The sequence below is a fragment of the Arachis stenosperma genome, chromosome 7 (assembly GCF_014773155.1).
Source record: "Arachis stenosperma cultivar V10309 chromosome 7, arast.V10309.gnm1.PFL2, whole genome shotgun sequence".
Lineage (NCBI taxonomy): Eukaryota > Viridiplantae > Streptophyta > Magnoliopsida > Fabales > Fabaceae > Arachis > Arachis stenosperma.
The window spans coordinates 1,473,972-1,499,089 of NC_080383.1; the positions used below are offsets into that span (position 1 = coordinate 1,473,972).

General features: G+C 32.4%; 2 protein-coding genes and 1 pseudogene across 3 annotated transcripts; 2 read left to right on the top strand and 1 right to left on the bottom strand.

The window, feature by feature from the left end:
- Positions 1–6,936: 6,936 nt before the first annotated feature.
- On the bottom strand, positions 6,937–9,634 carry LOC130941142 (probable L-type lectin-domain containing receptor kinase S.7). Its single transcript, XM_057869542.1, has 3 exons — positions 8,254–9,634; positions 7,827–8,156; positions 6,937–7,680 (listed from the first exon to the last, which is right to left on the bottom strand). The coding sequence occupies exons 1-3, from the start codon at positions 9,632–9,634 to the stop codon at positions 7,238–7,240; spliced, it is 2,154 nt and encodes a 717-aa protein (XP_057725525.1). The 3' UTR covers positions 6,937–7,237.
- A 395-nt stretch (positions 9,635–10,029) lies between these two features.
- LOC130941858 (nicotinamide/nicotinic acid mononucleotide adenylyltransferase) lies at positions 10,030–13,489 on the top strand. Of its 2 annotated transcripts, none has more exons than XM_057870482.1 (10): positions 10,030–10,309; positions 10,432–10,508; positions 10,645–10,718; positions 11,136–11,221; positions 11,505–11,588; positions 11,718–11,802; positions 12,264–12,343; positions 12,679–12,780; positions 12,888–12,946; positions 13,050–13,489. In XM_057870482.1, the coding sequence occupies exons 2-10, from the start codon at positions 10,435–10,437 to the stop codon at positions 13,150–13,152; spliced, it is 747 nt and encodes a 248-aa protein (XP_057726465.1). In that variant the 5' UTR covers positions 10,030–10,309; positions 10,432–10,434; the 3' UTR covers positions 13,153–13,489. The 2 variants fall into 2 exon arrangements, with proteins under 2 accessions (XP_057726465.1, XP_057726466.1); XM_057870483.1 differs by having other exon boundaries at positions 10,648–10,718.
- A 1,707-nt stretch (positions 13,490–15,196) lies between these two features.
- Positions 15,197–24,884, top strand: LOC130939157 (nicotinamide/nicotinic acid mononucleotide adenylyltransferase-like; annotated as a pseudogene).
- Positions 24,885–25,118: the final 234 nt, after the last annotated feature.

Genomic DNA, 25,118 nt, shown 5'->3' on the forward strand with positions numbered 1-25,118 from the left:
TTGGACAAAATGGGAATGCAAATAAAATAACCTGGAAACTGGAAAGGACAAATTTGCCATGTCACATGCAACATTGTATGACCCACAAAAAGTCAAATATTACAATTCAGCCGTTTAATGTACATAGAAATTAATAACACTGACAGCCATCCAAATCTATAATACCGAAAAAATAAAAAATAAATGTTTTTCAAAATAAACACTGAACAGCCACCCATTGTCAGATATAAATTAAACAAAGAAGCCACCCACTGAATTAGTGATTAATCTATCATCTATGTGCGACCTGTATTTTGACTACTATTATCTAACTGTCAAAGTTCAATCTACTTTTAACAACTTATAATAGAATTTGACATACATCATTGTTACTATTATTTATTTTGGTTGAGTCTAAAGACATCATTATGTTACTTGTTAAGAAAAGAGTTGGCTTTGATTTTTAATTTTTATATAATACTAAATGTATTATATTAGAATGTCAATTGTTAATTAATTAAATAATTTTTTTAAATGTAGAGTTAATTTATATCCATGGAAGAATGTTTCCCCAGTCATCCTAGGTATCTCTACTTAGATGATCACACACAAGAATTATATTGACAACCAACTAATTACTATTCTATTAGATAAAAATAACTAATTTTTACACCTACTAATTATTTTTGCAAAAAGAAAAAACCCTTTAATATATATAACAAAATAGATCAGATGTTTTATCCATATATATACAAAATACTAAAATAAAATCTAATTAATTTTATATAATAAATAAGTAATAAAAACTAATGAATTATAATTCAAATGTCATAATCTCTTTATTCTCGTCTAAAAATTATGAATTTGCGAATTCGAATCTTATTTTTAATTAAAGAAAAAAAGTAGATAATGAAGAGAAGACACATAAATTAACTAGGCCAATAAGCAAAATGCATTTAGCCAAATCAAACACCACTCATATATCATATAGTCGGTTAAGTATATTGTGACATTGATATATAAGACCACCACCTTTGGCGACCTATCCAAGGTGATTTTCTAGCACCTTTCAGATAGAGTTTCTGTTTCATACGTTTCTCTCTCTCTTCAAAGTTCAAACCATTCTTCATCAATTTCATCTCAGCTCCTTATTCATTCTTTCCCAATACATCTTCTTCAATCAATAATTTCCTTTCCATTATAAATTATTTTTCTCTTTCCCCCTACTCTTAGATCTTGTGCCCTTCTCCTCAGATTTATCTTTGCTACTATATATCTTTCCTAATAAATCTAACTCTATATGATCAATATGTTCAAGAAGAGACAAGATCAGATATATATATGCAGGTGAATTATTCATTCTTATTTCTTAATCAACCATCTATTTATTATTCATAGTTGCTTTTAAAATTTTACATATTTAGTATAGATGTGATGAAGTAGCTCATTGTAGAGATTACTTTTGATATTCTATAGTATTGTTAAGTTATCAAGATTTATATATCTAAAAAGATAAAAATTTAGAAACAATTAATTTTACGTGAAAGTGATAGTTGAGAATTCTTAAGTGATAATTTAGTTAAATTTGTTAAATCATTTAACATACTTAACTATCAATTTCATAGTAATTTGAGTTTCTACCATCTAAAAAGTCTGTAGATCTTGTATGTATTGACATATTCCGAATCCATGTTATCAGAAATATATTCCTTGATCAGTGTCTTGATAGATATAGATAATATAACAGGTAGAAACTCAGGTATAGGCAATTTTACGTAAAATTAATACTTAAAAAGTTAATAAATGATTTAATTGATTTGATTAAATTTTTTATCTAATAATTTTTAAGTATCAACTTAAAATCGATTACACCTGAATTTTCACTAACATAAAATATTTTAGCAAAAGTAGAAGATAGATAACAAACACATCTCATTATAACCTAAACCCTAATAATTATATCTTAAACCCTAGTTCTACCTAATCCCTGTAAAAACCTCGTCACTTGTCTGTGTTTCATTAGGTTTAAGAGGAGGAGTACTTAAGTAGGACTTCAACCATTTTATTCCTATAATTTCGCATTAAATACTAGTTATTAAGCAAGAATAATATCATATTTAATTGCACCAAAACCTGCATATATATACCTAGATGTGTGCATATATTGTTTCACCTACTGATGAATATATTGTTGATGCTGTTTTAATTTTGTTGATCAAGGAGAAGAGTGATATACAATTAGTGGTCACAAAACGTTGCAAAAAAGGATGATATACAAGTATTTGGACGCTGAAGAGATTATAAATGTTGACAGAAGAGAGAGAGCACAACCCGAGAAATGGTCAAAGAATCTTTTACCTTTGTTGGGAGTGTACTCTCTACTCTTCTGTCATCATCTTTATCTTTATTTATATAGTATAGATCTTTTTCTCTTAATAATCGCTACTATATATCTTAATTATCATTCAAGCCAACTAGCTAAGGTATGTAATGAGGTAAAAATTTTCTTTCTACTAAAATGGTGAGAATAAAATCGAGTTGAGTTGGCCTAATAATTAGCTCACTATTTCGAATTTTGTCTGCTGCATAATGCAGCAATTCATTGACCAATAATAAACTCTTAAATGAAGATCAATATCACGACAGATTAATTCTTAACTTGTCGGGATAGAAGATAAGTATTGAAAATTAATTTTTAATTAGTCAATAATATTAATTAATTTTTTTCATTATAAAAGTTTTTTTTTTAGTTTAAGGATTTAGAATTTATATTTAATAATTTAAAAAATAACTAAAAAGGTTAACTCTTTAGTTGAACTCAAATGATAATTATATATTATGAGAATAAGTAGTGAACATTAATTTTTAATTAATTAACTTTTTAATTGTAAAAACACATATATTTTAAAAAAATATTAGAATTATTATAATTTAGGATTAAAAAATTAAGATTTAACTAAAGTTTAAGATTTCATGCAAAGTATGTGGATAATGATAATCATATTCCTCTGTTTAGTTTTTGGTTCACAAACAGAAAAACCATAGTGTTAATAGTTAGAGAGGCTCTTTTTGAAAAACCTTGATTAATATTTGAGACTTGATATGAAATTTATAATTTTTAATATAATTATATATTAAAAGTATATTAAAATTAACTATTAAAATTAGTTATTATTATAAAGGGTAAAGTATACTTTTTGTCCTTGAAGTTTGACAAAAGTTTTAAAAATACCCCTAAGTTTTATTTTGTTTCAATTTTGTCCCAAAAGTTTTCAATTTGCATCAAATATGTCCCTATCCACTAAATTTTCAAAAAAATTAAGACCAATCTAACAATAATGCATGAAAATTATGCTTGATTTGCTTGTGTTGAGGGTTGTTCTTATGAAATTGTTGTTGAATTGGTCTTAAATTTTTTGAAAAATTAGCCGTTAGGGGTATATTTGATACAAATCGAAAATTTTTGGGACAAAATTGAAACAAAATAAAACTTAGGGATATTTTTGAAATTTTTGTCAAACTTTAGGGACAAAAAATATACTTTACCCTATTATAAAATATATTTAAAATACAATATATATTAAAATAAATTAAATTATATATAATAATTAATTTTATTGATTGATTTATATTTTAGTGTGTAAATAATATTTTTATTTTAGTATATGTGTATTTATAACTAGTAGAAAGTATGTACGGTGCAAGAAGCTAAGAATGATCGAGAATGATGATGGTGATTATCGATGATGGTGATGGAGCAGAATCAAATCAAGCACAGCAACATGAAATTAAAGTCAATATCTGTAATTTGGCTTTTTCAGAAAGACCAATATTTGGGCCAACCTTTCATGTTTACGGTCGCTACTTTAGGAGAAAATAAGGATCTGATCTGATAAGATAATGTTGTGCTGTTTTATAGTTATTTTTTTTCTTTTATTGGTTTGTGGAAATTAATATCAGCTTTAGAGAAAATGACCCTTGAAATATCTTCTTCTATTTATTAATATTATTGTACAATATTTATTGTTATCATCTTCTATTTTAGGAGCAGTAGCATCAATTCCTGTGCATGTCTACAACGTGTCATCCAAAATGTTCTATTTTTCTGCTCTGATCATCTCCTTGAAACTCCAAATTAAAACCTATGCTAGCATATTAAAAGTCAGAACAAACGAATTTGCCTTGAGTAACATTTTTAATTAATAATCTTAGTAACTAAATTTATATAGTAAACCAAAGTTGAGAATAGATTTTTTTAATTTTTTTAATTGAAAAAATAAAGTGTACTTTTTAATTTTTTAATATTTTTTATATATTTTTTAATCTTATTTATAAAATTAAGTGTAAAAGATTACACATTCTTTTAAGTGAGAAAAAAATTGAGAGAATATATTTTTATTAATATATTAAAATTTAATTAATAAATAATATATATTTATATATATTTATACATATTAATTTATATATTTTTTAATTAAAAAATTAATCCTTAGAATAATTAAATTTATTATAATAAATTAATTTAATTTATAATAAATAAATAATCAATTTTATTTACACTAATTAGATAGAATGATTATATCGATGATTCACATATTAGTATTTTTTTTTTGTTTACTTGACTAAAGCTTAAAATTATTTTGTTTGTTGAATAATGTGAAAGCAAAGGAAAAAGACAATCTATGTAGTATTAAGAAATAGTTTAATTCTAATCAAAGTGAAATAAATTAAAACTTAATGACATTATTTATAAAAGAAGAAAAAGAGGAGAGAAATCATCAATTGAATTTAATTTTGAACGGCAGGTGCTTGCTTGGTATGTAACGTCACATTAAAAACTTACAGATGCAATGTACAAACAGATGAACCATTTCCCTCAAAAAAAATAAAAATAAATGAAGCATTCATTTGTTCGTGTGGGAATGCAGAGAATCAAGGAAGAACAATTCTCACCTTATTTTTTATCATGTCAAAAATTCGAAAGAAAATTTAATCTTTAATATTTTCTTATTTTTTAAAAATTATGATCATTAATTAAAAAAATAAAAAATTACTTGACATAAAAATAACCAAGGGTTAAAGATAAAAGAATATTATTTTTCAATACTAATTACAAAAAAATACTTTAAAATTTAATCTCTATTTTTTTTTTAAATATATATTTAATATATAATTTGTTGTTACCATTTTAATTGTCCAGACTTTTTTGAATATAACTTGAAAAGGAAAAAAGGGAGAAAAAACATATAACATTCAGAAAAAACAAAAGTAATATATACTTATCACACGTGCATGAACTAAGAAAGTACATGCATGATTATTCTACAAAGTCACATACTTAAACAAAAGGTTTTTCAAAAGACTTATGCTTTCTGCTTCTTGGGTCCAACATGGCTGTGATAGAGTATGACATTAGTCTTAATATCAAAGTCCTTAATAAATTGATCCTTATTTTTTCTTGCATGTGATGATGAAACTTGTGGATCTTCAACAAGAAGGTCTTTGATTGCTTCAGGCATAGTTTGCTTATCCATCATATCCTTCCAATATTCACCTTGATCTTTTCTCCCATGGCACACATTATTTGCAACCTAGAAACAAGGGAGAAGAAAGAGAAAAGAGAAACAAATTATATATACTTAGATATCATAAAATTTAAAAATGATTTATATAAAATGGACAAAAAAACATTTAAAGTTTCACCAGGAGAAATGAAAAGACTAGGAATAAGGCAAAGGAGGAAGACTTCATTTTTTTCCCTTCAATACAAATGTGTTGTGATGGGAGTGGGACTACTACTTGTGCCTTTATATATTATAGGAATATAGGCCAACAATTAATTGAAAATGGAAAATACAAATTTCAAATATGACATTACAAATTCCTAGGAAAAATTTTGTCAAGTGTAGTGTTTTCCGTTCCCTATATTAAAAATTAATAAGTGTGCTTTAATTCAAAAGTAAATGTTACTTAGAAGTTAAAAAACCAAGTCAAGTTGGTCAAACCAGATTAAACATTTTAAACCACACAAATTAAAAGGATTAGATTGCGCCAACAACAAACCAATCAGAAGTAAATTAGTAAACCCAAATCCAATATCACTTTGATACGGTGGTAAAACCTTCCTATACTGAAAACATAATTCTAAATTCAATTAATCCATGCCCTCCATGCCCAAAACTAATACAATGCCATCACCAATTCCCAATTTGATGACTGATGGTACTCATGAAGGATTCTAGATTGCGTTTGTTTGTATTTGAGAACAGGATAAGGTAGGACAATGAACAGAAGACACAAAAAACAATACAAAAATGAGTGTTTTTGTATTTTGTTTGGTAATAAATTAGAACAAATGATAAAAATTTAATTTTCTCTATTTTTTCATAAAAGAATTTAGGAAAAAAAATATAATTATAAAAATTTGAAAAAAATAATAAAAAATAAATCGTGTCTCTTGTTATTGTTTATGTATAAGATAGATATAAAATACACTAATTCAGTATCTCTAAACATAATGTCTCTGCCCATGTCTTATTTGCCATACATAAAGCAGTTCTATTTCACCCTCTCAAAAGGGGAGGCCCTCTGTCCAGAAAAAAAAATATTAATAAAAATCTTTGCTCCATTGAAACTCTTGATGCCAAATCCAGTTCAAATTTAGCTGATTTTACCATAGATGAAGTTAATTTTAGATTTTAGTAATCCATAATTCAAGAAGTTTGGCCCTTTCAATAAAGTTCATGTGTACTTGTGTATACACTCCAATGATGATGATGCTCAATATGCATATAGCCGTTGCAAAAAGTTCCATTTCTTGGTGTCATTTTCTTTCCAAAACTCACATGGTCAAATGCCACTTTGTTAGGTACATATGGGACAGAATAATTTAAACACAGATGTTCTGTAAATATTGTAGTGGACCATGCCAAATAATAATGAACTGCTCCATTTCTATCAAAAGAAAGCATACATAATAATGGTCTTTACGGTTTGATTTTGTACACTTAAAAGGAATTTGCATACAAAAATTAGTTTAAGTGTACACTATACTACCTAAGCTTATGTGCCTTGAACATATAAAGCATGAAATCAATGAAGTTCAATGGATTAGCTTTGAACTTCATTCAATGAACCATGACGACATCAACTTTTCTTGCACATCATATTCAGACTTATGGAACAGCAACATTACACAAAGAATTAAAGGGCAAAAGAAAAAAAGGAATTAAAGAATCAAATTGGAATTATTATAAATTCAGCAACTTGATGATGAATCAATCTTGATCTCACACATGCTCTGGCTGGTGTTGAACTCTTCAGTATCAGAAACAATGTCATCAATTGTGCATGGCAAATCAGAAGAGAAAGTTAAACTTGGCTTCACTTTAGGAACACTAATTGGTGCAGCTTCATTGTTGAGAATCTGAAGCACCTTCCTCATTGAAGGCCTCTCAGCACTATCTGGGTTAGCACAACACAACCCCAAAAGCAAAAGCTTCCTCATCTCTTCCTCAACAAACTCACCATTAAGCCTCTTATCTGCAGCATCAATAACCTTCCCTTCAGAATGCAACCCCCAAACCCAATCCACCAAATTCATCATCTTTTGCCCTTCCCTCTCAATTGGCCTCTTCCCACAAGCCACCTCAAGAATCACCACTCCATAGCTAAACACATCAGTCTTATCGGTCGCTTTACCTATATTTAACAGATATGAATACAACTATTAAACATGATAATAATTTCCTCAATAATTATATTAGAGACCATAGATTGTGCCACATATCAGATAGACTAATAGATACAGAGCAAAACTAAAGCATTTGAGCATCATAGAGCTTTACCATATTGAAGATACTCAGGTGCAAGGTACCCCATTGTTCCAGCAGTCAAAGTAGAAACAGGACTCTTGTCATGATCCATAAGCTTTGCCAAACCAAAATCACCCAACCTTGGATTGAAATTCCCATCAAGCAAAATGTTGCCAGTTTTGATATCCCTATGAATCACCCTTTGTTCACATTCTTGGTGAAGGTAAACAAGAACAGAAGCCAAACCAACAGCAATGTTCACCCTATGAGACCAATTCAACAACCTTCCCCTCTCAGGTTCCTTGTATAGCATCTTGTCCAAGCTTCCATTAGGCATGAAATCATACACAAGAAGCAACTCACCTACATTGCACGAACACAAATACAGACACATAAATTCGACAATTTTATGAAACAATAGTTACAAATTTAAGTTTGACCATCACAAGGATCCACTCACCTTTCTCAACACACCAACCTTGGAGCTGAACCAAGTTCTTGTGCCTCAAACCAGCAATGATTGACAACTCAGCAAGGAACTCAGTTTTCCCTTCATGAGAATGCCTTGATCTCTTAACAGCAGCAATGGTACCAGAAGACACAAAGAAAGCTTTGTATACAGTCCCAAAAGAGCCATGACCAATGATTCTGCTTGGATGAAACTCTCTCGTTGCAGTTTTCAGATCCTTGTAATCAAATTGCCTTGGACACGTAACAAATGATTCAGCCTTAAAACTTGTGACACTGTTGCTCTTAGAATTATTGTTGTTACCACCTCTCTTTATACCCTTCCATTTTCGAACCGCAAAGAACACCAAAATCGAGAACAGAACAAAGAAAAACGCAGGACCCGCAACCGCAACAGCAATACCAATTTTCCTCCTCTTGTTCTTGTTCTTTCTATCTCCATCAACATCATCGTCGTCATCATCATCATCATCACCTATACCGTCATTAGAAGAAGAAGTTGTAGCAGGTGGAAAATTAACAGTGGCACCATTTCCCGTTACTCCAACGGTGTTATCAGAAACATTGTGAGGGTTCAAGTTCTGTCTTTTAGGGACGAAACCGAAGCTCTTGAAGCTCCAACGCTCGATCAAGTGAACCTCGGTGCTTCCACTGGTGGAGCCTGAGAATCCAACGTAAACCCTTTCTTCTTTCAAGAGCTTGGAGAGATCGACGTTGCGCACTGTGAGAACAGGGCTGGAGGGTTTGGAAGAAGAAGAATAGCTCAAGAAAACCGTTAAGGTTTCTTTTTCAGTGCTGTAATCGATCCAAGACGTTATTGTGTTGCCGGATTTAAGGTCAATGCCGTGGGTTATAGGGTCAACGGTGGCTATGGAGTTCAAAGAGTTGAAGTTGAAGCCGACGTGGTTCTGGTTAGGGTCGTGGAAGGCGGAATCATCGCGCGTGTCGAATTCGACGGCGAGGAAGCGCGTGGAGGTTGGAAGACCGAGGCGACCGGCGGGGGAGACGGTGGCGGAAGCGGTGGTGTTGGAAGGGGAGAGGAAGAAGGCGATGCCGTCGCCGAAGGAGGAAGGGTTGAGGTTGGTGATGGAGAATGAGAAGGTAGTGGAGAAGGAGGAGGTGGTGTTGGTGGGTGGGTCGAAGAGAGGGATAGGGTGGTCGTAGAGGAGGGCGCCGGAGGAGGTGGTGGGGACGTCGGTGGCGCGTGTGAGTCCGACGAGTCCGTTCCTGAGGTAGGAATCTCCGACGAGGGTTATGTTTCGGAGTGTGAAAGAAGAGAATTCGAAACTGACGTTCTCTGCCGAAACAATCAATGAGGTTGAGGTTAACAAGAAGAAAAAGAAGAAGAAGATTATTAAAATGGTGGAGTGCATGGTTGAGATACAGAGGTTGAAGATAGTTTCTCCAAGAATGGAGTAAAGAGAAGAAGAAGATGGTGGGAACAGACAACACAGGGAGTTTAAACCGTTACAAAGATGGCGCCTCTGTTTCGTTTTATAAAATGATTTTTTTTTATTATTATTATTAGGGTGTATTGTATTGTGCTTATGTTGCCATATAGCCGTTATAAATATACTGTTAAACATTACATTATTCACATTTAAAAAGGAAGAGATTATATTATATGAGTCACTTCATCATCTTTTACTTGGGCCAGATATACTCATTTCCAGGCCCAAATTCCAACAAACATGGCCAAAAAGCCCAAAAAAATTAACAAAAATTAGAACTAAGTAGAACCTTGCTCTGTGCTTGGTTTAGAGTGGGGTTTTGTTTCCTGGACTTGCTGACTTGCAACTAAAAATAAAGGAAGGATAATATACTTAGATTTGTGGGTGTATACCGTATAGCACACAAGGTGTTTGATAAAAGTTCCCAAAGGCTCTTCCATTTCTTATTTATCTGCTGCATCATTTCTCTACTTTGCCGTTGGTTCTACGCTCCGTATCCATCCAGCTTCCAATTCCAATCCAATAACATTAGAGAAATTCTCTTCTTTCTTCATCACATCAGTGACGTGATTTCTACGCTTCATTGATTAAGAAAAAGTAAGCATTGCTTTCTTTCATATTCGTAATTCCATTCTTCAGCTTCTAACTTAAAAACAAAAAGTCGATTTTTTTTTTTTAAATCTATAACTTTATGATTTCTTGTTTGTAATGTGTTCTAGCTAATGGATATTCCGTTGCCGGTGGATAAATTATCTTTGCAATTGATCAACAACGAACCCGCTCCATACACAACCAAGTATGTCCCTTATCTTATTATGCATTTTTCTTTGGTTAATGTAATGGGCAATTTTTGTGGTCGAATTATTCTGTGAACTTCACTATCAATTGTTGAGTTTATGACATACTTTCTGTATCTCTGTCCAAAAAATCAGCAGTAAGATATATGTTGTTCTTGTTGCTACTGGGAGCTTCAATCCACCTACCTTCATGCATTTGCGAATGTTCGGTGAGTTCCATTTACGCCTCACTTTCTTTTCCTTATTTACAGCTGAGTTGCCAGTGCTTTGTAGCTTTAAACTTCGAAAAGTTAATATGATGAATGAGAATTGTTATTGAAATTAAATGCTTTGCAAAAATGTTCACATAAGTTGTGGAATTTGGATGAGAACCAATTAATACATGTGGAAGTGGTGTCTTCTTATATTGTCAACTTCCTTAAGTTATGATGTCTGAGTTTATACTAAATAAATCAGCAGAGGGGAGCAATCTACGTTCATAATTTTACCTCTAGTCTCCCCGACTACTACTTAATGAAAATTCATTGATATAATTTCTTGGTATTTTATTTATGTATTTATTCAATTTTTACTTCCTTTATATAATGTAATCCCCTCCCCCTCCTTTTTATGGATATTAATGTTAGAGCTTGCAAGAGATGCACTGAATTCAGAAGGTTACTGCGTAATTGGAGCTTACATGTCTCCTGTGAACGATGCGTATAAGAAAAAGGTACGCTACTATCAAATGTGCATCTGTATAACTTCTTAATAAGGGAAATATATGCTTGCCATGTGAGAAACACTGAAGTTATTATGAGAGTCAATAGGCAATCTATTTGAGATTTGGAAGACTCCTTGAAATTTTATTTTTAATTTTGTAGAAATTCTATGAGAACAAAGCTTAACTTTCTTTTATGCATCTATAATATTTCTCTTTTATTCGCCTATTTAAATGAATATATCTCCTTCGCAGTTGCACATTCTAATATTCTGCCTCTTTCATGCTGATACAGAACCTAATATCTGCTGAACATCGAATGCAATTATGTAATCTAGCTTGCAAAAGTTCAGACTTTGTAATGGTTGATCCATGGGAGGTAAATTAGCCCCTATCTATCTGCCAGTTTGCAAACATCCCTTTATCACCTCGCAAATGTGAGAAGTACAATGGTCTGGTGGCCTCATTTCCTCATATTTGAATTTTTATATGGTTGTAACTCCTATAGGCAAATCAAAGCACCTATCAACGCACTTTAACCGTGCTGTCCAGAGTCCACAGTTCAATATGTGGGAAAGGATTAATATCTAGAGGTATGTTCTAAAACAAAACTGTAACGAAAGAAAAGTAGTCTTCTGTCCTTATAAGATTTCTCCCCAGCCCACTGTTAATATGTAAACCAAGGGAAAGAAGAAGCAATAGTGGTTATCTTAATCTCCTTTAAGAGCGCTAGTCCCCACTATTGATAAAATTTTAAAATTGAATGCTTAGGGTTATGTTTCCATTTTGAACGCTTTGTTATTTAAATAATTATTGCATTGGTTTCAATATTAGGGCATGTTTTCCTCCCTGTAGTTTTTCAGAATTTCTTGGTGCTACGACAATACATAGTCAGCCAGCTTATTTTGATTGTGTTCTACTAAAGCCTTCAAAGTTTTTCTAGATGCTTATTGTTATTAAATGGGGATGTAGACTAGAAAGAAACTTTGATATTTTCTTTTCACGTTATAAACATTTCAAATAGAATAACTCTCCTTTTTATTTGTTAGTCCAGGAACCCTCAAGGTCATGCTTGTCTGTGGTTCTGATCTGATTCATTCTTTTAGCATTCCAGGATTTTGGATTCCTGACCAGGTAAATATTCAATACATAAATATAAATGTTGTTTATAATATCAGTAGCTTCACATTGAATCATTTGGTGAATCTTGGACATAAATGCTATTCTAATGGGACCACATAATATTTTTGAAAACCATCCACAGATGGTTGTGGAATTCAAAGATAGGAATTGGATTGGCTATGTTTCTGTAGAGTTTTATTGTTAAAATTGATAAGATTAGTGAGCTTAGAAGTTTACCTCTACTTGCACCTATATATGATAATAACGGATAGAGTTTAAATATGCTTGTTAGTTGTTAGTGATAGATTGTGGAAGTAATGGACTATAATTTGGTGATTTCACTTTAGGTTAAGAGTATATGCAGAGATTACGGAATAGTCTGCATTCGCAGAGAAGGACAAGATGTTGAGAAGATTATATCCGATGATGAAATTTTGAAGGAGAATCAGGTATATCAGACTTATATAACTTGTCCAAATTGCTTATCAATCTTCAGAATGAACTTTTGCTAGTTAGCTTTTATACTTATCATCAAAGTTGCCATTACGATTTTTAGGCTAATATCAAAGTTGTGCATGACCTTGTACCGAACCAAATCAGTTCAACGAGATTAAGGTAATCCTATGACCTTGTTTGCTTCTATAAGAGTTTAGTACAATGATTTAACAAAAGACATATTATTTTGTTTTTGCTGTCTTTACTAATTGTCTAATTTCAGGGACTGCATTGCAAGAGGATTATCAATAAAATACCTGACAGCAGATGAAGTGATTGATTATATCAGAGATCAGAAATTATACTTAACCTTGGATGATAAATAATTAGTAGTGTTGTGATATGATGAGGTTTATTCATCTTATAATCTGTAAGAATTGTGATATGATGAGGTTTAAAATATGGAGGATATATATATATATATATATATATATATATATTCAATTTATTAAAATTTAATGGAGATGAATGTGGTGGTCAAGGTCAAGGTAACAAACCCCATAAAAGAAAAAAAAGGACAAAAATCGTACAAGTGTGTAGGGTGGCAAAATCAATGTGCTTTAATGCACATAAGGTCTAGTCAATTATTCTGTTGTAACTAGTCACTGTAACGCTAGAAATATCTGAATGCATGAATAAAATAATAATAAACACAACTTTATATATAAGAGTATTATTGTAATAAGTCTATAGTAATAAACAGAGAAAACTCACATTTATTCATTTTTTGGCTGATGGAGCACGCTATTTACTATTCTTAACTACTTAGACAAAAACAATGACATGTAAGAAGAAAAATTGACAATAATATAAATCATCATGCGATTCTAAATCTGACGTGAATGAAAAAAAAATTGTAAAATTAGTGATATTAAAAAATTAATAAAAAAAATTATAACAAATTCCAAAATTAATGAAGTGTCCATCACTAGTGATGATGAGGAATTGATTCAACAAAAAGGACAATTTCCAAATTCAAAATTCAAAATCACAGCTAAAAATGTACAATGTACAATGTGCACACCACTAGTGGTATTTGTTTTCTTTTCCTTTTTATTTTTAATTTGTCTTATTCCTTACTCTCAATAATTGCTTCATACCAAACTTCTTGGTTGCATTAAATGCTGAATTTATGCTACTCTTTCATTTACTGCTGTATTGTATTGAATACTTATTCAATACATTACTCCCTTCCATAGGATTTCTTTTTTACATTGTGTTGTATTGAAATACCATACTCCTTTGATTGAAATACCACACTCCAGATCAGAAGCTTCGCCTTAAACGCATGTTTGTCAACGACGATGATCTCTCCCATGTCGCCGACTGTTTCCCCAACTTGCATGGCCTCGTTCTTCATGGCTGCATCGGCTTCACCGCCAAGAGCGTTGTTACAATCACTTCTAAATGCAAGTAAGGATTTAATACTTAACTATTCTTTTAGTTTTTACTCACTGTGATCATATCTATATAAAAATCATATCTTTCAAGTTTTCTGATAGAAATTATATTATGAATCATTTTATTTTATGAATAGAAATTATTGGTTATTTATCTCAAAAATGCTTGGGAACCACACTTGAGAAATCAGAATTATAAATTGTTTTTTTTTTAAATCCGTGTTTCTTTTGTTTTATTTTATTTTTTTAATCTGTGGACGACCTCCAATCTTAAACAAGTTTGATTTTGTGCTTGTTTATATGTCATTATTTTGTTAAAAAAATTTTTGTTTCAATAAAAAAATATTTTTTTATTTTTTAGCGTATTTAATAAATTTAAAAATAAAAGTACTAAAAAAATTAAAAAATATTTTTTAAAAAAAAAGTAATTTATATTTTTTAAAATATTTAAAAAAAAAAAATATTTTTTATATAATAAATAAATAAAAAAATATTTTTATATTGTTATATATAAATATAATTGACAAATAAAAATATTTTTTTATATAAAATATCTAAATATAAAATTATTTTTATTTTTTTATTAAATTTTTAAAAAAAATAACTAAAAAAAAGATCTTTTGTTTGGAAGAAGATCATCCAAACAAGCTCTTTGAGTGCACCTAATTAAGAAACACATTACTTATGATCGAAACTAAGCCTCTGCTGTCTTCTTTTTATTCTTTAATTATTGCAGAATGCTGAGAGTGTTTGAGATTGTGATGGGAAGAATTGATAGTGGCCAAAAGGGTAAAGTAGTAGTTGATTGGATTTCATCTTTTTCAGACAATGAAATCCATCTTCAATGGTGGTGTCAATTGAGCCTAAGACTCTAGGGCTGATCTTAAAACCTTTAAAATAATTTACCTGCGTTGAAACGTGAAACCTGCTGAAGAGTGAAGACGAATTCGGTGCGCTCCTCCCTGACGCCGTGCGCGGTGCTCCTCCTCCTCCTCCCTGACGCGGTGGTCCTCTTCCTCCCTGACGCCGTGACATGGTGCTCCTCCTCCTCCCTGACGCGGTGCTCCTCTTCTTCCCTGACGCCGTGACACGGTGATCCTCCTCCTCCCTGACGCCGTACTCGTCCTCCTCCCTGACCCCGTGACGGTGCTCGTCCTCCTATCAGCGATTCAGCTTGTTTCTGCTTCAGAGTCTCGGAGGTGATTTTCTTCTTCTTCTCTCCCTCTCTTAGAGTTTCTGCCTTTCTAGTTTGCTTATTTCTGCTTGATTTCAAAATGGGTTCAGTTGTGGTGTTTGGATTTTCTTATACTTGAATTTGAATTTTGTTGAATCCCTTTTACAGGAATTTGCACTGGGAACGTGTGGTTATTTGCAATGTGTTTTGAATTGATCCCCTTATGAAATTATTTTATTTGTGGGTTGGGTTTGTTAATGCATAAGTTTTATCTGGGTTGGCGGTTAATTATTAACGAAACCCTTAACATGAATCATGATTAAGCTTCTGTTGTTCATTTTTATCTATTTTATCACTTATTTATAATTCAATTATTCAAATATGTTGTGTTTCAGTCATTGAATTGAGGATGTGAGGTTTGATGCCCTTTCAAGTGTTTTCTACTGCAAGTTGTGTATAACTTTGAAGGTAACCTTGTTTTGTCTCTTTCTTATCACAAAACAGAGACATTATGTGGACAAAGACATGGTTTCTAAAATAATAATTGACATTCAAAATCTAAGTATTGAGGATGCAATGACTGTGTAGTGTCATTTTTAAACAAAAAAATGTATTAAGAATTTTTAGCTTCCTTGATTTGGATTTTGTTGAATGTGTTTATTAACTTATTTATTTTTTATCTATTGCAAAAATTGGTGTACTCCTATTAGAGCAAACTATGATTATTTAGTTCTTATTTTTCTTGGAACTCAAATAATAGGAGTTCTTCTTTTCTTATCAATTTGACAGGGTATAAAGGTTGATGATCTCGAGACGAATCATTTTGTTCTTGTTCATGGAGGTGGTTTTGGTGCCTGGTATTGGTACAAAACTATAGCACTTCTAGAAGTTTAGTTTGATATCTATTTTTCAACTTCGTTATTTTCTATATATAAAAAATAATAAAGGGATAAAAGAAGCCAATGGCTTTTAATAGATTTATTGAAAGAGTAAGGTAAAAAAAATATAAAGTAGGGCCAAGATCCCATAGGGCCAAACATATTGACACTACTAATCTTGAGTTTCTTGCCTTTTCTCAAGCCCATTGCCCCATTAATTTGGAGGCTTTGGAGAGTCTAGTGGCGAGGTCACCTTTGAAGAAGCTTGAGTTGCTTGATAAAGTGCCCATTTCGGGTTGTACCTGATACTTAAGGCACCACAACTCACTCACCTTGGTACAACCAGGTGATAATGATGATATAGAGTAACGAAACTATGCCAATGCATTTGCAAACTGCACCTCTTTGAGTGGTTTGTCCGGCACATGTGTGTACCTTCCCATTCTCTATCTCGTGTCAACATATTTTTCTTGGATTTTTGCTATGAACATCCTGAGGATTCTTTCATTCCCATCATATGTTATTGTCATAAACTTCAAACTTTATTGGTGTGTTTTATTATTATTATTTCTGTGTTCTAGACAAGCATTACTAAGTTGCCGAGACATGTATGTTGGGTTAGAATTTTTATTGTGTGTTGGTATTAAATTACATTGTTGGTGATGAATGGCTTCAGGCAATGGCAGAGATATGTATTGATCTTTGTGCACTTGGAATTTACCGGCTATAGTTTGCCTAGTTCAGTTTCTGAAGTTGGACTAGAAGGAGTTGTAGGAAGCTGCAATCTATTCGTTTTAGCAGTGAAACAATGACAAACCATGCTCGTGAATCTCTTAAATAACCGTTCAAATCTTATGAAGTTTTATCTATGCATAGTTGATAAGAATTTGCATGATCACATCACTGGCATGCTTTTGGACGAGGGTTTTAAAGGCTGTTGTTAAGAATGACATGCTCTTAGTTTGTCTAGTTTGTTGAGGGGGAAAGTTTTTGAATATATTAGCATGCATGGAAACTGATTAAAACACTATGTGTTCATTGCTCTGTTGTTATGCTCTTAGCTTTGTTTCTAAAGGACGTCCTAATTTCCACAAGGTGGAGCTTAGGAGAAATAATTCATTATTATTATTTGATTTTCTGTCTTGTTTGGACTTTGATCACAAATTGAGGTATATTTGGCTATCTCCATTTGGAAGCGCAAGATGTTACCGCAAAGGTCACGGAACTCCTTGTTTTGGAATATTATTATTACTATCATTGAACACTTCCAAAACTATTATTACTATCCTTGAACACTTCCAAAACAAGGATGCTCGTGACCTTTGCTATCTTGCGTTTTCAAGGTAGATGGAGATAGCCAAATGTACCTCAATTTGTGATCAGGGTCTAAATTAGACAGAAAATCAAGTGATAATAATGAGTTATTTTTTCTGAGTTCTACTTTGTGAAGGTTAAGACATCCTTTAAGAATAAAGCTAAGACCCATACTAGCAAAAAGCAATAAACATAGTGTCTTAATTAGTTTCTATGCATGTCAATATGCTCAAAAATTTTTTGACTCGCCAAACTAAACCAGACAAAAAGTTTAGTGGGTTTCTTGCAATTCTCAAAAATCCTCGTCCAAAGGCATGCAAGTGATGTGATCATGCAAATCCGTAGCAACTATGTGTAGTTGAAACTTCATAAAATCTGGACAATTGTTTAAGAGATTCATCAAAGCTTGGTTTGTCATTATTTTACTGCTAAACGAATCGATTGCAGCTTTCTACAACTCCTGAAACTGCTTCTAGCTCAACTTCACAAACTTGACTAGGCAAAGTAAATTTCAAGTTCACCAAGGTCAATACATGTCTCAGCCACTATGTGAAGCCTTCATCACCAACCTTGTGATCTAATACCTACCTACAATAAAAATTATAGATTACTTTATGAAGGGTTTTGAAAGTGGCTAAGACATATATTGACCTTGGAAAACTCGGAATTTACGGGCGCTTTACAAGTAGTTTCTATGGGTTGTAGGAAGCTGCAATAAATTCGTTTTAACATCGAAATAATAACAAATTAGACTATGGTGAATCTCTCAAACAACTGATCTTACAAAGTTTTAACTACGCATAGTTGGTAAGGATTTATATGATCACATTACTGGCATGCGTTTGGACAAGAATTTTGAGACTGTTGTTAAGAATTACAAAAATCTTACTAAGCTTGATATGTCTGATTTGGTGAGAGAGAGTTTGAGTATATTGGTATGCATGGGAAACTGATTAAGACACAATGTGTTCATTGCTCTGTTATTACTGTTATTAGCTTTATTCTTAAAAGGATGTCCTAACATTTACAAAGTCGAGCTCATGAGAAATAACTCATTATTATCAAATTTTTTGTCTAGTTTAAACATTGACCACAAATTGAGGTACATTTGACTATCCCATTTCCTGTCTAGTTTAAACTCTTACAGAAAATGTCACGGACCTCTTTGTTTTGGAAGTGTAAAAGGATGGTAATAATAATATTTCTGATGTACTATGTGTATCCATCTTTTGATGAGCCTAGGAATGATATTCTATCTGATGTACTCTATTTTATGAGTTTAAAAACATCAAGTATCAATCCTAACCCAAGACCACAACAGAAAAAGAGGCTATCAGTTTGGATGAAGGACTATGAAATATGGAGAGTTAGTTATGGATGGAGAGAAGTGCTATACAATAGGTTATATTTTAACTCCAATGGATGTTATATTTTACAATTAGTGTTGGGGGTATAAATGTCTTTGCATATTTTTATTTTTGTTTTTAGCGGTATTTTTTTTTGATTTCGTGTGAAATTATTTTAGTAAATCTAATACAATCATGTTGGGTTGGTTTGTCATCCATTTATAATAATAATGAATGACAAAACAACCTAACACTTAAAGTTACCTGATTGTATTAGATTTACTAGAATAATTTCACACTAAATTCAAAGAAACACATCTAAAAATAAAAACAGAGATATGCAAAGACATTTATATCCCAACCCTAATAGTAAAATCTAACATTCATTGGAGTTAAAATATAACATATTATATGACACTTCTCTCGATACAACTAACTTTCCTTAATGTCTCATTGTTCTTCATCCAAACTGGTGGCCTCCTTTCTCACTGTGGTCTTAGGGCTTGGTACTTGATGTTATTGGGATCATAAAATATAGTATATCAGATAGAATATTATTCTTAGGCCCATCAAGAAATGGATACACATGTAGTATATCAGGAATATTATTGTTACCATCCTTGAACACTTTTAAAACAAGGAGTCCCGCCGTAACATCTCTGTAATCTTGCGCTTTCAATATAAACGGGGTTAGCCAAATGTATCTCAATTTGTGATCAGGGTTCAAACTAGATAGAAAATCAAGTGATGATTATGAGTCATTTTTCTTGAGCTCCACCTTGTGAGGTTAGAACATCTTTTAAGAACAAAGCTAAGATCGGTAATAGCAGAGCGATGAACATATAATGTCTTAATCAGTATTCCATGCATGGCAATATGCTCAAAAACTCTCACCAAACTAAGCTTAGTGAGTTTCTTGCCATTCTTAGCAATAGTCTCAAAATCCTCTTCCAAAGACATGCCAGGGATGTGATTTTGAAACTTTATAAGATTTGGATAGTTGTTTGAGAGACCAGAGCTTGGTTTGTCGTTATTTTGCTGCTAAAACAAATCAATTGCAGCTTCTACAACTCTTGGAAACTGCTTCTAGTCCAACTTCAAAAATTGGACTGGGCAAACTATAGCACCGGTAAATTTTAAATCTACCAAGGTCAATACATGTCTCAGCCACTGCCTGAATCCGTTCATCACCAACCATGTCAATTTAAATAGGAATAGCGTATCTCAATTTGTGACGAGGGTCCAAACTAGATAGAATATCAAGTAATGATAATGAATTTCTTGTGATGAGCTCCACTCTGTGAAGGTTAGGATATCCTTTAAGAATAAAGCTAAGACCCATATTGATGTTGCTTCTAATAGAGCAATGAATAGATGTATTGAGCTTTTTTGCATATCGAAAATCAAAATGCATCCTAATGTAGCAACTAATGCTAATAGAGTATATGAAATCAAGATGAGCAAGATTGAGTGTAATTGATTATACATAACTAATGCAAGAACCTTTCTTACACTTAAATCAATTACACTCAATCTTACTAATGTTGATTTTATATACTCTGTTGGTATATCATTGTATTCTCATATATATACACTTTGGAATACTAACACAGTTGGGGGTTCCATACAAATACAATAGTACAAAAATAAGTGCAAAAGACACACTCAGGTTTGCATATAGCCCATGAAAAGATTATGGAGGATTGTCCGTAGATGATTCTAGCAACGTCACATACACATGCTTCCATCTTAAACATTGCATTATTCACATTTAAATATAGCCAGTTATAAATACTCTTAAACATTACATTATTCACATTTAAAACAAAGATATTATATATATATTTTTTTGGTAAATGGAAGAGATTATATTATATGACTCACTTCATCGTCTTTTACTTGGGCTAGATATACTCATTTCCAGGCCCAAAGGCCCAAAAGTATTGACAAAAAGTAGAACTAAGTAGAACCTTACTCTGTGCTTGGTTTAGAGAATTAGAGTGGGGTTTTGTTTCCTGGACTTGCTGACTTTCAACTAAAAGTAAAGAAAGGATAATGGGATTTGTGGGTGCATAGCGCACAAGGTGTTTGATATAAGTTCCCAAAGGCTCTTCCATTTCTTATCTATCTGCTGCATCATTTCTCTACTTTGCCGTTGGTTCTACGCGCCGTATCCTTCCAGCTTCCAATTCCAATCCAATAACATTAGAGAAATTCTCCTTTCTTCATCACATTAGTGACGTGATTGCTACGCTTCATTGATTAAGAAAAATTAAGCATTTCTTTCTTTCATATTCGTAATTCCATTCTTCAGCCTTTAACTTAAAAAAAAAAAACGATTTTTTTTAAATCTATAACTTTATGATTTCTTGTTTGTAATGTGTTCTAGCTAATGGATATTCCGTTGCTGGTGGATAAATTAGCTTTGATCAACAATGAACCCCCTCCAAACACAACCAAGTATGTTCCTTATCTTATTATGCATTTCTTTGGTTAATGTAATGGTCAATTTTGTGGTTGAATTATTCTGTGAACTTCACTATCAATTGTTGAGTTTATGACATACTTTCTGTATCTCTGTCCAAAAAATCAGCAGTAAGATATATGTTGTTCTTGTCGCTACGGGGAGCTTCAATCCACTACCTTCATGGATTTGCGAATGTTCGGTGAGCTCCATTTGCGCCTCACTTTCTTTTCCTTATTTACAGCTGAGTTGCCAGTGCTTTGTAGCTTTAAACTCTGAAAAGTTAATATGATGAATGAGAATTGTTATTGAAATTAAAAGCTTTGCAAAAATGTTCAAATAAGTTGTGGAATTTGGATGAGAACCAATTTATACATGTGGATGTGGTGTCTTCTTATATTGTCAACTTCCTTAAGTTATGATGTCTGAGTTTATACTAAATAAGTCAGCAGAGGGGAGCAATCTACGTTCATAATTTTACCTCTAGTCTCCCCCACTACTACTTAATGAAAATTCATTGATATAATTTCTTGGTATTTTATTTATGTATTTATTCATTTTTTACTTCATTTATAATGTAATCCCCTCCCCCTTCCTTTTTATGGATATTAACGTTAGAGCTTGCAAGAGATGCACTGAATTCAGAAGGTTACTGTGTAATTGGAGCTTACATGTCTCCTGTGATCGATGCGTATAAGAAAAAGGTACGCTACTATCAAATGTGCATGTGTATAACTTCTTAATAAGGGAAATATATGCTTGCCATGTGAGAAACACTGAAGTTATTATGAGAGTCAATAGGCAATCTATTTGAGATTTGGAAGACTCCTTGAAATATTATTTTTAATTTAACTTTCTTTTATGCATCTATAATATTTCTCTTTTATTCACCTATTTAAATGAATATATCTCCTTCGCAGTTGCACATTCTAATATTCTGCCTCTTTTATGCTGATACAGAACCTAATATCTGCCGAACATCGAATGCAATTATGTAATCTAGCTTGCAAAAGTTCAGATTTTGTAATGGTTGATCCATGGGAGGTAAATTAGCCCCTATCTATCTGCCAGTTTGCAAACATCCCTTTATCACCCGTGCAAATGTGAGAAGTACAATGGTCTGTGGTGGCCTCATTTCCTCATATTTTGAATTTTTATATGGTTGTAACTCCTATAGGCAAATCAAAGCACCTATCAACGCACTTTAACCGTGCTGTCCAGAGTCCACAGTTCAATATGTGGGAAAGGATTAATATCTAGAGGTATGTTCTAAAACAAAACTTTAACGAAAGAAAAGTAGTCTTCTGTCCGTATAAGATTTCTCCCCAGCCCACTGTTAATATGTAAACCAAGGGAAAGAAGAAGAAGCAATAGTGGTTATCTTAATCTCCTTTAAGAGCGCTAGTCCCCACTATTGATGAAATTTTAAAATTGAATGCTTAGGGTTATGTTTTCATTTTGAACGCTTTGTTATTTAAATAATTATTGCATTGGTTTCAATATTAGGGCATGTTGTCCTCCCTGTAGTTTTTCAGAAGTTCTTGTTATTTAAATAATTATTGCATTGGTTTCAATATTAGGGCATGTTGTCCTCCCTGTAGTTTTTCAGAAGTTCTTGGTGCTACGACAATACATAGTCAGCCAGCTTATTTTGATTGTGTTTTACTAAAGCCTTCAAAGTTTTTCTAGATGCTTATTGTTATTAAATGGGGCTGTAGACTAGAAAGAAACTTTGATATTTTCTTTTCACGTTATAAACATTTCAAATAGAATAACTCTCCTTTTTATTTGTTAGTCCAGGAACCCTCAAGGTCATGCTTGTCTGTGGTTCTGATTTGATTCATTCTTTTAGCATTCCAGGATTTTGGATTCCTGACCAGGTAAATATTCAATACATAAATATAAATGTTGTTTATAATATCAGTAGCTTCACATTGAATCATTTGGTGAATCTTGGACATAAATGCTATTCTAATGGGACCACGTAATATTTTTGAAAACCATCCACAGATGGTTGTGGAATTCAAAGATAGGAATTGGATTGGTTATGTTTCTGTGGGGTTTTATTGTTAGAATTGATAAGATTACTGAGCTTAGAAGTTTACCTCTAGTAGCTCCTATATATGATATTAACAGATAGACTTTAAATATGCTTGTTAGTTGTTAGTGATAGATTGTGGAAGTAATGGACTATGATTTGGTGATTTCACTTTAGGTTAAGAGTATATGCAGAGATTACGGAATAGTCTGCATTCGCAGAGAAGGACAAGATGTTGAGAAGATTATATCCGATGATGAAATTTTGAAGGAGAATCAGGTATATATCAGACTTATATAACTTGTCCAAATTGCTTATCAAGCTTCAGAATGAACTTTTGCTAGTTAGCTTTTATACTTATCATCAAAGTTGCCATTACGATTTTTAGGCTAATATCAAAGTTGTGCATGACCTTGTACCGAACCAAATCAGTTCAACGAGATTAAGGTAATCCTATGACCTTGTTTGCTTCTATAAGAGTTTAGTACAATGATTTAACAAAAGACATATTATTTTGTTTTTGCTGTCTTTACTAATTGTCTAATTTCAGGGACTGCATTGCAAGAGGATTATCAATAAAATACCTGACAGCAGATGAAGTGATTGATTATATCAGAGATCAGAAATTATACTTAACCTTGGATGATAAATAATTAGTAGTGTTGTGATATGATGAGGTTTATTCACCTTATAATCTGTAAGAATTGTGATGTAACTATGAGGCCAATATTCAATAATCAATTACTAGATGAAAATCAAACTGCATGCAAGTTACTAATATTACCTTAACTTGCGTTTAGCATCTTCTTAATCATTCAATTACCCTGTATTTTGAAGAATAATTAGAGTCTTAGCTAACAATAATTCATTACAATAGCCATGAACACAGTCAAAAGTTTTGCATGTTCTTATTCCATAGTAGTTCTTACAATTGCATGGTTCTATTCTACTACTTAACCATTGCTTTGTTCTTCTACCAACTCAAAGGAACTTGTCACGATTGAGGTAAGCAAGAGGATCAAACTCACTCCCTCCAACATTGTCACCACTAGTTGACCAAGCCCCACCACCCAACCCGAACCCACCACAAACCTTCCCAGTCTCCCTTGGGTCATAGTCACTCCTTCACGCAAAGGATGTTGGTGGATCAAGTCCACCAACACCTCCACGTGTAGGGGTTGGTGGTGGAGCAACATTCTCGTCACGGCGTTGAGGAGCATCAGTGTAGTGTGCCTCAGCGCCAATATAGCGCACATGGCTAAGATGAGCCTTGAGAAGCTCGGCGTAGTTGTCGAAACCAAGGCTCGACATGGCCCATATGATGTCCTCAGCAGCAAGAGCCCTACGTAGGTAACTATTCCTATGAACTCACAAACGCAGCTACGAACAATTTCTTTGGTGTCATCACAAATCTTTGCATGCTTTGGAACAATTTGTCTCATATCCTATGCACGCTTGACATGGGCAACGTTATCAGGTTTTCTTCTTTCTGGTTGCTTCCTCCAATTCTTGAGTCTAAAAGAAACTAAAAAAGTAAATAGTCTAAAAAAAATAGTTGCATTATTAAAAATACTTTAACCATTTACTTTCACATTTGTTTTCTCTAAGAAATTCTCGTACCTTATAGTTGGATGACATTGACATAGTAGAAATATTTAATAATAAAAATGATGGAGGA